Source organism: Brienomyrus brachyistius, chromosome 10 (assembly GCF_023856365.1).
Source record: "Brienomyrus brachyistius isolate T26 chromosome 10, BBRACH_0.4, whole genome shotgun sequence".
Lineage (NCBI taxonomy): Eukaryota > Metazoa > Chordata > Actinopteri > Osteoglossiformes > Mormyridae > Brienomyrus > Brienomyrus brachyistius.
In genome coordinates, this window is record NC_064542.1 from 26,313,130 (window position 1) to 26,329,252 (window position 16,123).

The following is a 16,123-nucleotide window of genomic DNA, read 5'->3' on the forward strand; positions in this document are numbered from 1 at the left end:
CCTCCTACCCCTCCACCACCCTTCTCCCGACAAACTCCACCAAAGCTGAACCATTTCCCCCCCACACACCACAAACAGCCAACCGAAGCCCTAACCTTACAGGCGCCGCCCCCCACCATGACAGTCTTACCTGCGCACAAACTTCGAAGTGAACTTGCTGAAGATGCCTGCAGCTCCGGGACGCCGCGGCTGGCTCGTCCCATGGGAGAGGGAAGGGGAGGCAGGGGGGCCATTGTAGGCTGAGGCCTGCTGGTCCTTCGTCGCCCTCTGCTGACCAGCATGGAAAGTGCTTCGGCTGGCCACTCCTCTGGGGAAGTTGGTGCGGTCCGTCACCGCGGCGCTGCTGACATTTTGGGCCGAGGGAGACACCCCAGGATATCTTTGAGGAGCAGTGCTGCACATATTTCGAAGAAAAATTATGATACAGCAGTGCTCAGGCACGCTTCACCAGGAACCCTTCACCAGGAACCCCAAGACCCCACACCACAGGTACAATACTATTTTTTGAAGAGGAACAAAAATTCAACAACTCAAAGAGGCAGATTCATAAATCAAAACACAGGAGCATGCTGAAGGCGGCCCTGTGCAGCATGTGGGACTGCCTGAACCCGGCTGCTCTTCATTTTACAAACACACAACAGAGCCGTCAGGGCCCCGCAGACCTGATATGGCCAGAACATTCTACTGGCCCCTGTAATAAAATCAATATTCGACATTTCCTGTAAGCACACCGTTTTCAACCGGTCGCCATAACACTTTAGCATTTTAGGAACATAAGTAGTTTACAGACAAGAGGAGGCCATTCGGCCCATCTAGCTCGTTTGGGGAGAACTCAACTAATAGCTCAGAGTTGTTAGACTCTCATCTAGCTCTGACTTAAAGGAAGCCAAGGTTTTAGCTTGCGCTACACTAACAGGAAGACTTTCTATTTTTGCTAGAAAAACAGATTAAAAGGATAAATGCATAAATGACAAGAACACTGACAATGGCTAATGCTAGCAGTAGCGGCACTATGAATGGTCAGCGTACATGGGCAAAGAGAGGGGGCGAGACTCTTCACTGGTGATATATGAAACACCCATGTTACCGATGGTTACCCAGGGCAGGGGCTGTTAATAAGTCCAAGGGGCAATTCAGTTCTAAGAGGATCGGATTGATGTGTGAGGTCAACATGGTGTGCATCTCTTTCTTTAGTCCCTGTAAGAGTTGCCCATTACAGTATGATGTCAGTAGTCATGGGACAAATGAGGTTTCAACATTCATGGTGGTTGGGATTATGCTGAACTACCAATCGATGCAGGTGCTACCTGAAGGCGAAATGGTGCCGTAACTAAAGAGAAATGGATTAAATTATTTGGTCACAGTCCCGCCAACCTTATGTCCTGAAGCCTCATGTTTCGCACGACCACTAAGGCTCTGGTTGACACTTTCACTATAGCGCTTCTTTAGAAAGGCACGCTCATGCACGGCACAGCAGGGCAGTCCGGCCCACACCATATGACGAGTACTGAGGGATACACAAATATATATATATATACACACACACAGTCATTTTACAGAATACATCCATTACCTACGCTGAGAATCTAAACCAGTGATTCTCAACCCATGGGCTGTGACCCACATTTGGGTCGTGGTAAGTTCAGAAAGGGTCGCGAGGCTGAGTTGGAAATGTAAGCATTTTAAGATCAGCACGTTCTTAGGCTGACCTACGATCAGATTTCCTAGCCCCAATCTTAGAATTAATCCTAGAAATGGGTCTGCATATGCTCAGCGCAAAATTAGTGAACACTCAACCAATCCAAGAAGCCAAAACTCAGACGCTTAATTTAAAATTCACTGGCGCATCCAATCATATTTGTGCTACAGGCATTGATAGGCGTAAATTGCAGAGTGCACTGTATGCTACATCATAGCGTTAATTTAAACATATACTTGATGTAGGCTCGTGACTGAGCTGGCTTGGTAAAAATTGGATTGCGGTGCAAAAAAAGTTGAGAACCACTGATCTAAACTGTGTAAGTTTTGCTGCAATTTTGTCAAAGTACCTAAAATTACCACCCCAATGACAACACACCGTTGCAGTGTCAGCAAATCAATGAGACTGAAATGGAGATGTCAGGAACGATGTTTCACAGAACTGCACCGTTCCTGCTCCTCACCAGTGTGTGTACACATATTTAGCCATATATACCTCAGACCGCATATGTGACGCTTGCACGGCTGCACAGTCAGCAGACTTGATGCTGCCCACGGTACCTTTTGTCAGGGGTCCCCAACCAGGTCCTGAAGAGCCCAAGTTCACTGCATGTAACAGATCAGCCTTAAAGCACTATCCCACACACACACCTAACTGCTCCAACACATGCAGCTTCCCCAACCAGGTTCTGAAAAGCCCAAGTTCACTGCATGTAACAGATCAGCCTTAAAGCACTATCTCACAAACACAAATAACAGCTCTAACATATGCAGCTTCTCTGTTTAGCTATTGTATTTAAAAATGGGATCCATTTTAACTGCCTTTCCCAATACTTTTCTAACCATTTTTTGTTCCAAAAAAGGAAAAACAGAAGTGTACTCAATTGTATCCAGAGATACACTCATGAGATTTACATTCAGCTGCTTAACAGACTTCAAAGACACTTTATGTAATTGGCTACAGCACTAAAGTTGGACACTTAATGACGATACCAGTCCTGCTGCCTACCACACTGCTGCCTTTGGCCACCACTTGGACTAGCTCAACACCAAAAACGATATCGCAAGATGTGGACAGGCAAGGTATTCATTTCCTACAATTTTGTACCAACAGACCTGCCACTGGACTCCTATTCCCTTCGCCGAAATGCCGTAACTCATGGCGCCGCACCCCGAATGACAGCTGGCAAAGCAGGAGGTGAGGCAAGAGCACAGGAGGAACTGGGCTCTCCAGGACCAAGTACAGCAAGAGCCATACGTGGTGAGAAGTGTACGAAAGATGGAGGTGGGGGGGGGGGGGCTCGTAAATCGGGGCTGCCGTTAGCGATCAGCAACATGTTGGCTTTAAAGGCTAGACGCGCGGAGATGTGGAGCAAAAGCCCTTAAGTAAGATGGGCTATAACGGTTCAGGGGCCAGTGGATAGCCCTCGATAGCCTTTGATAGCCCTCGAAAGCCATCTTAATCTGTGCTGTTCCTGCCCAGCTTCACCATTCGCCCATAACTACCATCTCCCGGCTTAATGTTTAACTTCTGGGAAATGCGAGATCATCTTCCTGTTCGCCCTGAGAGCGCAGAACCGCCACGGCCCCAAGTGCGCCTCCTCTGCCGGCCGCGTACCGCCTCCGGGCGAGCTCCTCTCGCTCCTGCGTGTCTGCCACTTGCCTGGGGCGCTGTGCGTGGAAGTCGAGGGGACTGGGGTGGGCAGAGGAGGACAGGGACTTTTGGTGACGGGAGCGGGAGGAAGAGGAGGAGGTGAGGACAGCAGCTGCCGAGGCGGTGGAGGCGCGGGACCCGGGGGTGTTCAGGCTGAGGGGAGAAAACCAACAACATCCCCGGCGGCACCCCTCCCATGAGATGGGTGGGGCACAGAGGGCGTGGGGTCCACAGGTTAGAAGCCATACAGAACACACAGGGAAGAACAGTGGAGCAAAGGTGAACACACACGCACAAGCAGACACACGCACACACACAAGGCCTGAACTTCTGCTTTCAGGTGTACGATCACAAAAACAGCTCCCCCAACCAGCTTGGCTGACTGACCAGATCCAGGCATAAACAAAAATTTCAGCTTAAAATCAGTATGTGACATTCTTTCCTTAGTATATTCCTTTCACTGACACTTTCCTGCATTCTACACACAAGTACAACCACTCTAAACCACTCTGACTTGGCTCAGGTCTTTAATATCCACTCGTCGACTGATTTAATGTCTTCAGAAAGCTGCTACTCTTCCCACTTTGAGTGGCGCTAATCATGTTTAAAAATTATTTCCCCTAAAATATAGAATTCATGCTACACAGCCAAACTCTGGAATAAGTAAAACCAACCAATAAGACCAAGGTATCTGCATTTACTTTGATATCAGTCCCTTTATGACCCCTTTTGCCTGTTAAGTGTCTTTGGGGTTCTTGAAAATCACTATATAAATGTATTATTATGTAATAGATGTTACCAGCAGCTTCTATTGAGCAGTTTGACACCTATGTTTTAAAAAGGTATTATAGATGTCCAAAGACAGTAATTATTCCGGACATAACTCACACCCCATGCCAATTAACATATACTTTGATTTTAGGTCACGTAAGGAGGTCAACTCTATATCCTTTATTGCCCAATCCCTTCTATAACAGCATCTATTATATCTCTATTGTTGGCCCCGAATTCATTCTCACACAGAGTCAGGCACAGTCAAGGCAAAGACAGACAGACCATTCTAAAGGGATTAAACATGCCTGCAACTAAACAAATATTTAATCTCACCATGAGGAACAAATATGAAGCCTATTGCAGGAAGCAGAGACCTTAAAATCGGTGGTTTATATCTGCGTCAAATGCTAGTTTAATCCCTTTGGAACAGAAATGACGACATCACACACAATATTGGTTAACGTTCACAAGGGTTAAATCACAACAATAAAACAGGAATGATACAAATATCAAAAGCAGACAACATGGACAGATATTCTCAATTAATCAACTAGTAATGAAAATGAATTAACACACACAAAATGTTCTTCTGGAAATGTATATGTAAAATTATATGCATTTCCAAAAGTTTGTTAAAAAAGTAGCATGACACACAACATGGCACTCGTGGTCGAAAATCAAACCCCCAGGAGTGAAGTGTCCCTCCATGGCAAGGGGGATGAGAGGGGAGGCATGGAGGTGGCCATGGGTATGTCCCACAAGCAGAGGGGGGGGGCGATGTGGATGACTGAAAAGTGAAATATGTGCAAAGTGTGGGGTGTGCGTGGCAGAGGTCAGCATGTGTCCCGGGGGGGGGGGGGGCTGGGGGCAGCTCCCACTGGACACTGCGTGTGCAGCAGACACAGACCAACAGAGCCAAAGGCAGAAAGGCAGGCAGGGAGGAGCCCCAAGGGACCCGCAAGCGTGCTTCAGGTGCCCTACCGCTGCTCGGCGAGCCTGCTTAGGCTGCGACTCAGTCCCCCTACGCATGCTCTACGCCAAGACAGTGTTCGGGCTTGTGCACGAGTATCTCCTTGCGTGCTTACAGTAAAAACAAAGGCGTGTTCCGGAGATCACCAGCACCACATTGTCCACAAGCAGGAATCCCAACCCTGCACATGCCACCCCCACCCTCCCCCCCAAAGTTTGACGTGCTGATGTGTCAGTGGGCGTGTGAAGGATCAGTAGGAGCCCATTTGCCATCCAGACTAAATCACCTGGGGGAAAGTGCCAAAAATCGCTACGCAGAAATAAAACTGGAGGAGTCGACGCTGCTGGATGGCTGGTACCTGTCCTTGCCGTTCTGTACCCCTTGTCCCAGAGTGGCCCCCTCAGTGAGGGGGGAGTTCCTGCTCCGGCTTGTACCAGTGGACAGGATGTTGTTCTGTAAGACAATTTGTGGGCATGGGGTCAGGACAAGCGCATTCAGATGACAGCGCGAGCCAGGTTACTTTAGGAAATGCCACCACGTACAAAACCCGAGGCTACCCCTGCCAGAAAGCCCCCCGCCCCACACACACACGGAATCCTACATCTGACATCTGTACCAGTTTTCTCCACTAGCTGGTTTAAAATTCAGATAAATGTTACTATTAGATATCAAGACTCATCGTTCCAAATTTTACAGAATCCTTTAAATTAAATAATTATTTCATTTAACTAAGGATAAGGAACCGATTAGTTTTCCCTGTCCGTCCGCTATTCCCTAAGGGCACTTTTCCACTGCACCAGGTACCAAACTTTAGGCACTTCAAAACCAGTGAATGGTTCTTCCCGTGATGGTTTTCCCCTGGTGTGAAAAACTGGTCTGAGCACAGAATGATGTCACCACACGAGAGAGGGCTGGGCGACACACAATATTAATATCGACATTGTATGTTAAGCACTTGCAGTTCTCACATTACAAGGAATGCGATCACCAGCTGGGCTGAGGTCAGACTTTTTAATACCTTCATACTCTCCAGGCTTTATAGTGTGGGGGGGGGGGCTTTAAATTTCACTAAAATATTTTACTCTCTCACAGGTAACGAACCTTAGCAAGCTTTACAAGTTTTTTGTTCGATGCTCGTTTTTTTTTGCTTTTAATACAAACAGCAAAATATGAACATTTATCCTGCTCCAGCAGAGCCCCACCCCACAAATAAAGTCATAAATAAAGCAAGTGAAAGAAGACATGAGAAAAAATAGGCAAATAGAATTTAAAAAAAGGAATGATAACTAAAAAAAAAAGAAGGAAAAAGATAGCAAAAAGAAAAATTTGGGTATAAGTAAACGTCTGTATAGTATCAAAAAGCCGGCATTTGGACAAATGTTTCGCCCGTCACCTAAAGCCCGGGCGATTATTGCGCATGTGGGGGGTGCATCATGATGTGATATAGTGCAGCCCCAAATGGCAGTGGATAAAAGTTAACATTCACAGCTGCCAAATTGATGGGTATAAATTCATGTTTTTGTAGATTAGCCTTAAACCGCAAAATCTTACCAAAGTCAGTTAACAAGCTAAGAACTTTTGGTAGACTAATTACAGGATGGGACAGGCACAAAAGTATATCATATATAGCATATAGGGAAACGTTACGTTCAATTTCTCAGCCTGGTGCACAGTGGGGGGCAAAGAACCAACTTTCACGGATGCAGCACAAACTAACAACAGGGTGGGAGCGAGTTCATGGAGGAATTAGTTCATATGAATTAGTGACTTGACCGCGGTTGAGATTTCCCCTTCAGTGATCGGTGTATCAAAGTTTCACTGTTAATTTTGCGGGTATCTATGTTCTCAAACATGTGTCTAACATGCAAGCATTCTTAGGGGATTCTGAGGTGTTTATAATGTGGAATAGAACTTTTGGAAGCATTTGTTGGTTACACAGTGTTCAAGGTGCTTAGTACTGGGGCCGTCATTCATCTCTGAGATGGTCTGACTAGCAGTTTTTTGTCCTCTCTATTTGCAGGTCTGATGGCGAATTTTGTTCCAACACGTGGTTTAGTTATATCAGCAGATGGAGCAATAACCAGAGCTGGATCCAACTGAGAAATCTCAGTTGTTAATTTCTCATGGCGATGCGTGTGAATTTTCATAAGCTGTGCACTACATGATATAATCTGCCTCCTTAAATAGGCTTTCAGTGATTCCCACACTACCAGAGAGGACATTTCTGGTGTTTGATTGATCTCAAGAAATTATCTAATTTCACTCGAAATAAAATCAACAAAGCTCAGGTACAAAAGGAGTAATGTATTAAAACAGCATGAAAGTCAAGTATAAGTCATAGATCTGAGATAACTGTGGCCTGATAATTAAACCTCAGACGTTCATGTCTCCTCCCATGACAAGAGAATGTGTATCGAGGTTTGGAAGTTCAGCAAATATTTTTACAAAACCGTTGTGTCATCATAATTTAGATTTAAATGATGGCCAAAATGACTGGGATGTTACAGTTTACCTACAACAATAATATATTAGCCATTAAAATCTGCTTCCACATTTGATGCGACAAACAGAATGTTTTTATAATTAGAACAGCTGTTCCTCTGGCCTTGCAATTGTAAACAGAATGACATGCCTGGTCCACCCAGTCCCCTTTAATTCCAGCGTTATCAGATGTTTGCAAATGATTCTCCTACAGAAAAGCTATGGCCATGTTCGATCTCTTTAGATCTCTTTACTCTTTAGCACCCCCACAAGCTTTGCAATTTTAATGACTGTTCCTTTTTAAGATTATCCAGTACATGTTTAAGTAAATCTGTTTAAAGTTTACCACCACTGCTTTTGGGTGAGCTCTGCATGCACTCCATGGTCTTTAATTCACAGATGAGTTTTGGAGAAATAAATTTTGAACTCCCAATCCCACGATATTTCACAGCCCTTCTTCCAATCCGATCGCAATTAAAGAAAGCTTCGGTTTCTTCATTTGTCTATGCATCCATTAATATTACATATATATATTTTTTTACTTTATCGTTGTTTTCTGAGTTCGTCATTCTACAATACACAACGAACATATTTGCAAGTCCCTTCCCAAAGGACCAAATGAGTACCTCAGCTGGTTTAGGAAAAAAGGACTACTGATTTTTTTTTTTTTTTTAGTACCAAATGTTCGGAACTTGGTGCAGCGGAACGACTGGCGAGCTGTGAGGCCTGCCTACACAGAAAGTTCACAGGGCCATTCGTACTCACAGGGGAGGGGCTAGGGGGGCCTTTTGCGTGGTCACCCGGAGCCAGGGGGCTGGGGGGGACTTTGGTGGAGCCGCTGGACGTTTTCCTCGTCGAATCCTCAGTCGTGTGCTTGCCATCTCCCTGGGAGCGCTTGGAGTAGGATGAGGAGCCTGAGCAAAAGGCCATTGAGTTTGAGGAGGAGAAGCCGGGCGCAAACCTTATTTTGGACATTAGGGAGCGAGTCATGTTTAATACTAATACTACTTACCCTGGTCTGTGGTTCTTCGAGGCTTGGAGTTAGACGAGACGCTGCGCTGTACCTTGTGGGGAGGGGACTGCACATTACTGTTTGTGAGGTCATTCACTGGACGGGCTTTTATTGTTACGTTGGCACCTTCGTCCATCTGAACGGAACAGACAAGGGGATGTGAGCGTTAGAGCACTCAGACCTATTTCGACCTGAAAGTGTGAGTCAGGCGTGTGTCAGTACAATGTGCACCTCTGAGGTCCTGTAGTCCAACAAAAGGTACGTAGCCATTACGTCATTGTATGTTTGGTTGACAAGGGAGTCCTGGATCTCTTCTTGAGAGTAGCCCATCTGAAGCATGATGTCTACCGGGGAAAAATGAAGAGTCCCATGGAAGTAGTGTCACGCTAATTTCAAGTAAGGGAATCACAGTAGACTTGTGTATTAACACAGAAGTTGTAAACCACTGGGGATAAAAATAAATAGAGAATTCAGGCAAATTAAATCCCCTTACCCACTGTGTCAGGTCAAACAGTGAATACATCAAACTGGTAACCAAGAGAACTACTAGACTGGTGACCATAACCAGCTCCACCCTCACAGAGGTTAATAATGATTCCCGCACATCCATCTGCCCCCTGACCTGTCCGCCTGGGGTCGTTGTAGTCAGGCTTTGGCTCTACATATGGCTTAAGCTCCTCTTCCTCGTGTCCCACGTTCATCCACCGGTCCTTCATGATCTGCTGCTGGACCCAAACAGGCAGCAGGCAAGAGAGCAGAAAAAAGAGAGGTTGCAGGGATATAAAACAGCAGTGTGTGTGTGTGTGTGTGTGTGTGTGTGTGTGTGAGCCAAAAGTCTTAAATTTTACTTGGTTACTTATGGATAAGGATAGGGCTGGGTAGGGGTTGAGGTCGTCATTGTTGGCATTAGGGTTATGCCCATAGAAAGGAGTGGAGAGTCCCCACAAAGATATAGATACCTAAGCTCTGTGTGTGTGTATGTGAGAGAGACAGAGAGAGAGCTGGCAATCAGTGGCGCTAAGGATGCTTCAGACTAAGAGGATGGAGGCCTAGTGACTCACAGCTGGACGGCACCATGTATTATGCATAGCGGAGCTTTAACTATCTCTAATTCTGCTGTGGCGTGAAATATACAGTAGGGAAAAATGCAGGCGATACTGCAGTATCACACCGAAAACCACGCTTCCAAACTGAAAGCTTGTGTTTGCAGACGTGTCCGGCTCCGTTTGACCGGAGAGGGTCATCTTCAACGTGTCACCAAACACCAACCTCTAAGCTGCCCCGCTTGGTGGGGTTCAAGATTAGGAATTTTTTCAGCAGGTTCTCGCAGTCAGTGGACATGTAGAAGGGGATCCTGTACTTTCCCCGAAGCACTCGCTCACGCAGCTCCTGGGAAGCAAACGGTAAAGGAGGTGATGGACGTGTGATGGGGACACTGTAGGTAAGCAAGCAGCATGTTCTCCTCCGAGTTCTCGCACACCTTGAGGTTCTGGCCGTCGAAAGGCAGCGATCCGCTGACCAGCGTGTAGAGGATGACCCCCAGGCTCCAGACGTCCACCTCGGGCCCGTCGTACTTCTTGCCCTGGAAAAGCTCGGGGGCTGCATAGGGGGGGCTGCCGCAGAAGGTGTCCAGCTTATTGCCCAGTGTGAACTCATTGCTGAAGCCAAAGTCGGCGATTTTGATGTTCATGTCGCTGTCAAGGAGCAGGTTCTCCGCCTGGGGAGGGCAGAGATTGGGAGGGGGGGTGGATGAAAGGGGCAGAAAAGCCGACGTTCTGGAGACTAATCAGCTAGGAGGCACATCAAGCCCCCAAATGAAAGTTCGAGTGAGGTTTGAAATCCGCACTTAGGCTAATTTTCTCCTTTTATCCTACTCATATTTATTTATAGCAATATCTTCAATAACAGCATCAGCAAGTGAAACGAAATTTTTAAACCCAAGAGGAAAAAAAGATGCACATGCATTTTTAGGCCAGCAAAATGCTAAACTTAATTATTCCTAGTGGTCAACGTAATATCAACATGTCAGAATTACCCAAGAATACACATGCTTAATATTACACTGTCGTTGGCTATGAGTTTGGATCCAAACCCCCACAGCCACTTGGGAGGTGGGTTAGGATCCTGCACATCAAGACAGGATTCCTCTACTAACAGTTTGTCTGAATTGAAAAGCTGACGGACAGGTAAAATCACCACATAAAGCAATGAGGGTGAAGCATCACAGTGCTACACTCTGTAGTAGGTTCCGAAATATCTGTGGGATCTCCTCTGAAATGTATTCCTTATAACAAAAGCATCAGTCAGTCTCAATGCCTGAGTGCCCCATACAAAATTACAACATATTAGAACAGACAATATTGGAATCAGAATCATTTATTTATCAGCAAGTACTCCAACATACAAGGAGTTTACTTTGAGGTGCCATGCAAAACAATCAAGGACAAATCAAGACAATATATTAAAATGATATGGACAAATATAACAATGTGCATAATGCAATCATATACAGTCTATTGCATCGTGTGAGCCTGTCTGCCCCGAATCTGGCCAGTGAACAGAAACTGGGAAATCCAACAGCACGGTCTCCGGCACAGGAACAGTGAATATGATGAAAGAGATGAGCAGGGAGAGTCAGAAGAAGAACATTGTGATTGAGCAGAGTATGAATTTGAGCAAGAGCCGATACGACAGCAGCCACAAAAACAATAACCGGGGAGGCCTCAGTGTGCAGGAACCTGCTTGTCATCGCAATAGCATCGCTGCTATAACATGGTTCTTATCACGCTCAGCATCCATGCCGTCTCCCCTCTGTGTGAGTGGGAATTCAGATGAAAAAGTGTGACATGAAGGAGCGTCGCTTAGGCAGTCGGCACAGCCCAGTGATGTCTGTGTTATTCTAACAATACATTGTGTGACTCAAGTGGGTTGACTACAAGCCCAGTCCAAATATCCCATATTGTAATGCCTTTAAAGAAAAGGAAGAATGCGTCCTTTTTATATATAGGACGGGACACAGAAATCAATATTGCATTTTGACGACGCCCCAAGGGGAGAAGAAAGAATCAAAAGGCAATGTCGTAAACCAGTGTTTCCCAATCCGCTCCTCGGGGACAGTTCACATTTTAGGTCCCTCCCAGCTCCCAGTAAAACGTGGACTGTCTGGCAGGAAGCTGAGAGTGAGCAAAAACGTGGACTGTCTGCGGGTCCCCAAGGAGTGGATTGGGAAACGCTGCAGTAAACAAACGGGAGAAAAAGCAAACAGGAAGTCTTCATTAAACAGACACGCAGTGCTGCGAGCGCCCATCTGCGGCCTCACCTTCAGATCTCTGTGCACTATGCACTTCTGGTGACAGTACTGCACTGCTGACACGATCTGCAGAGAGAAGATATGACTGTTAGGCCTGGGGGGTTCGGCTACAGCTTGACAGACATAACCTGGCACCTCAAGCAGCTGAATGAGACCTGAGTCTTTTGCCCAGCTCCCATCTCATGAAGCAGAGACGTTCCCTCACTAATTAACACATCTGCCCCCATGAGATGGGGACCCCACAGAACACCATGAGGCCGCCTGGACAAACCCGGGAGACTTAACATTTACTCAACGGGAACAAGACGGTTCCCCAGGCCCGCCCAGAGGCCAAGTCCACAGGTTGCGGCCACTGGGCAGACTTGATATTCCACAGCACTGAAGCGCGGCGGCCTCCCACCTGTCTGAACTTGGCCCGGGCTTCTTTCTCTTTCATCCGCCCGTGAGCGACGAGGTAATCAAACACTTCACCTTGGGGACAGAGAGACGGGGAGTCAGGAGTCCTGCTGCTTACAGTCAGACAGTCACTTCGTCCGGCCTCCTCTTAGCTCCAACTCTTAAATATCAAGGACGGCTTTCCTCACACAAACAGAGCAACTGCCCGATTAGGTCACTAAAAACAGGAGCCTGTAAACCTCACAATTCCTTCAAGATGGGTGGGTGTGGGGGGGGGGGACTGATGTAAAAGTGCTAAATGAGTGGTGACTGAACCACCTACCCCCACTGGCGTACTCCATAACCAAGTACAGCGTCTTCTCAGTTTCTATGACTTCAAATAACTTAACTGCAAACAGAGGGAGGAGAGGAAAAGCATCATCATTAAAAACAAAAGCACTAGGTATTGCAGTGACACCAACCACGGTGTCAGGTGACCTCGCCCGCTAATCTTGTACTTCTTTTCTCCTTTTAGCCATGCACGTTTATACGCATTACAGACAACATTTTAATATTGTAAGCAAAACACCAGTAAAAGAAGAGGGGTCAGTCACTCATTTATTCTTACTATCAGTCGAGTTACCCGTTGGTTTTGTTTATTAAGAAAAAAAAGTAACAAACCGGTACAGAAATGGTCAATCTCCCCTCCCCCCAGAGCTGAGGTCTCCACCACAGCACATCGAAGAGCCCCCAGAGCAGTACAAGCCGTGTGCGCATAGGCATACTCACCAATATTAGGGTGATTCAACAACTTCATGATTCTCACCTCTCGAAAGAGCTGGAGTACACAGAGGGAGCAGGGAGAACTCAGAGTTAGTCATACCTAGATCTGTATCTGCATGCTTTTTGATCCGGTGGGGGTGGGGGGCTGGGGTGAGCATTATTAACAAAAGACATCTTGACCCTATAAATGTCATGAGTACTTTTAAGAAGAGCAGGAGCGCTCATGGGTGTGTCAGACTGCTGGACTTACTTATTAGTGCCTGGCCTTTATAAGTGTGTGTATCCTAACATACACAACGTCAACTCCAGGAAGCATTTTACCCTCATTTCCTCTAATTACCCCAGTTTTGCCCCTTAGCCCCTGGGACACAGGCAGGAATAAACCTGCTATTGAGAAGGGCAGAGAGAGAGGGAGTCAGATGAGAGCTAGAAAGCAGAAAAGGTTAGTTGAGGGTGAGAGGGGGAGAGAGAGAGAGAGAGAGAGAGAGAGAGAGTGTAGAGCAATTACATAAAGAAAGAAAAGATTCCAGGACTATGAACTTCTTACTGGTATCATCAAATAGCCTTCTGGAACATCACCATATTTGCTGGAAACGCCACTCAGACTGGTCTTAGTCACATCTGGCTAAAATGAATTCTTCCTGTTTATTATCAAAACTTTCTGTCACACCCTGCTGACAGCAAGTCCCCTCTGAGCACCGCGGGACGCATAAAAAGGCCACATGTCTGATCTCCCACAAAACTCAGGGCATCAGCATGCAACCAGTCTGTCACTGTGAGCGGCAAGGTGCTGCCCAGGAGAGCTAAAGCGACTCCAGGAGGTACCTCGCTGAAAGCCAGCGAGTCGGCAGCACGTCACTGGGAAGTGTTTATCGGCAGACAGCTGGGACACCCGGCATGATGTAAGTGCCCTCCCCGGCCCCCGAGAGAACAATGGCGATTATGCTGCAGCGCTACGGAACTCCTGAGCACAATCAGCATACGACATAAGGAACAACAGCGTGAGCTGGATCAGCGCCGCCTTTTCTGCGGAAATTTGGGATGCGTGAGCCCTCTTCACACTACAAATAAACTTCTCTGGCTGTCATAACAGTTCCCTGCAACTCAGAACCCATCACCATTACTTTAGACATTAAAGATGTACGTGCAAAATAATGATGATAGAAGGAAGCAAAGTAATGATGAAGGAAATGACAGCACAGGGTTGGCAAGACATCACACTTACCTTCTGGAGACTGGAGGAATTCAGCTGAGTTTTATCAATGATTTTCACAGCCACCTGGAGCAAGATAAGAGACATAAAGCAAGGAGGTACAGCTTCTGTAGATGCACCATTGATGAGAAGCAAAACCTCCATATACTGGATGGTCGATCCCTTCTTTATGAGTATGAGTATCTTGCATGAGCATCAATCCATCATCAATACGATGAAACAATGGCAACATTTCAATGCACCATAACCTTATTTCAAATATTTAATTCTAATTTGGATTAACTAGAGACATTTCAGCAAGGCCATTTAATCTGATCACGCTCCAAAACATATCAGTAGAAATTTGAAAACAAAAATATTCCGCATATAGCAACTGCGCTTAACTGAAGACTTCTTTCACTGTTTTTTGCTCTGCCGATTTTTGTGCAATTAACTACATTCAGTCAAATCTCATTCTTGGTCAGTATGACTAATGTGCACTCCTTCAGATTCCTGGTTCCTGGAAGAGTTTAACCTCTGTCAACACACGCTTTCATTAAAAGGTACGAAGACCCTGCTATAAGCGAGTTCCTCCCCAGAAATGAGATTTACTCATACGATTATAAAATCACACCGTGGCAAAATATTTTAATAGAACACCACCACAATAGGGCCGAGTAAAGAATTCACCCCCTCCCGAGTGTTTCTCGGAAACAGGCCGTCCATTTTGCTCGCGAAAAGAGGACAGTGCCTTGATTTTCCGGGTGCCCTCCCTGCCAGCGGATCACATGGGACGTTATCGGCGTGTCAGGCACGGCTCGGTCACACACCGACAGGCCCGGCCATCAAAACAACAGACCAGCTCACAGCTGAATGTTAAGTGTTCTGCTTCCAATCGAGAGGCTCCGGCCAGGCACACAATAAACAGAGGAGGAAGCGAGCGAACATCCTCAGGCCTCCCCGTTCTCAGTCGCGGGCCGACCTCGCCACTCACAGACACGAGGAGCATTACTGAGAGCTGAGATGTGGGAGAACATCACCGGCATCTTTCCCCGTTTTCTGATCTCTAAGAAAAAAAATCCAATGCAATCATATGGTCCCTGACCTTTCAGCCTTTGGTCGATGTAAATTTAAGATCATAACAGGAAGAACGAACGGCCACTTTTTCATTTTCCAGAATTTGCATGTGAACTAAAGGTTATAATGTTGGGAAATGAATGTTTCGAGTCAATTCTAGAGCCATTACTAAAACTGGTATTTTGAACTGGCCATTATCATGATGATGCACTGGTCAGCCAAATAAACAAAGAATTCCAATTAATCGGGATCAACCGTAAGAATCTAAAAAGGCAGACCGGAGGCTGCTGTTACACTATGCTTTGTAATCTCCCCCTTTGTCCTGCCAGTATTAATCACATGTGCTACCAGTGATATGGCAGTTTGTTTTACTGGCTCCTAATGATTTCAATCTATTACGACCCAACACTGTCCCCCAGAAACCAACAGTTCAAAACTAGCTTCTAAATTAATAAGCAGATTAACGAGGGGAAAACAAACGATTGGCCAGACAGTATTCTGAAAAGGGGAGAACTCTGCACTGCATAGATTGAAGCTTGCCTTGTTGTTTCCATAGAAACAGGCAAATGCTAAGAAATGTGTGCAGGAACAGAGAACGGAAACTGAAGTGGAATTAAAGTAGATGGAGCTCTGATAGCAGTTCTGGGGGGCAGTTAGGAATAATAAAAAAAAGGCAACATTGCATGTATTGGGCTGCCCTGACAGTTCAACATTTTGGCAATAATACTTATTTCTCATGTGCAACAAACACAATTAGATTATTATTACAGCAAATTAGATCATTTATACTTACATAT

The 16,123-nt window shown here is 46.1% G+C and overlaps 1 protein-coding gene across 20 annotated transcripts in view; it reads right to left on the reverse strand.

Annotated features, from left to right (window-relative positions):
• mark2b (MAP/microtubule affinity-regulating kinase 2b) overlaps positions 1-16,123 on the reverse strand; it is a 42,134-nt gene that overhangs the window by 11,131 nt on the left and 14,880 nt on the right. For 6 of the 20 annotated variants that reach the window (XM_049029766.1, XM_049029760.1, XM_049029764.1 and 3 more), the window contains exons 3-16: positions 14,283-14,336; positions 13,064-13,112; positions 12,618-12,683; positions 12,300-12,370; positions 11,909-11,965; positions 10,070-10,306; positions 9,859-9,978; positions 9,212-9,314; positions 8,821-8,933; positions 8,590-8,725; positions 8,343-8,491; positions 5,455-5,549; positions 3,317-3,505; positions 131-394 (exon numbers count right to left, since the gene is read on the reverse strand). In XM_049029766.1, the coding sequence (XP_048885723.1) occupies positions 131-394; positions 3,317-3,505; positions 5,455-5,549; positions 8,343-8,491; positions 8,590-8,725; positions 8,821-8,933; positions 9,212-9,314; positions 9,859-9,978; positions 10,070-10,306; positions 11,909-11,965; positions 12,300-12,370; positions 12,618-12,683; positions 13,064-13,112; positions 14,283-14,336 (1,703 nt within the window). The remainder of the gene's footprint in view (positions 1-130; positions 395-3,316; positions 3,506-5,454; positions 5,550-8,342; positions 8,492-8,589; positions 8,726-8,820; positions 8,934-9,211; positions 9,315-9,858; positions 9,979-10,069; positions 10,307-11,908; positions 11,966-12,299; positions 12,371-12,617; positions 12,684-13,063; positions 13,113-14,282; positions 14,337-16,123) is intronic. The other 14 variants (XM_049029772.1, XM_049029768.1, XM_049029767.1 and 11 more) reach the window with 11 other exon arrangements.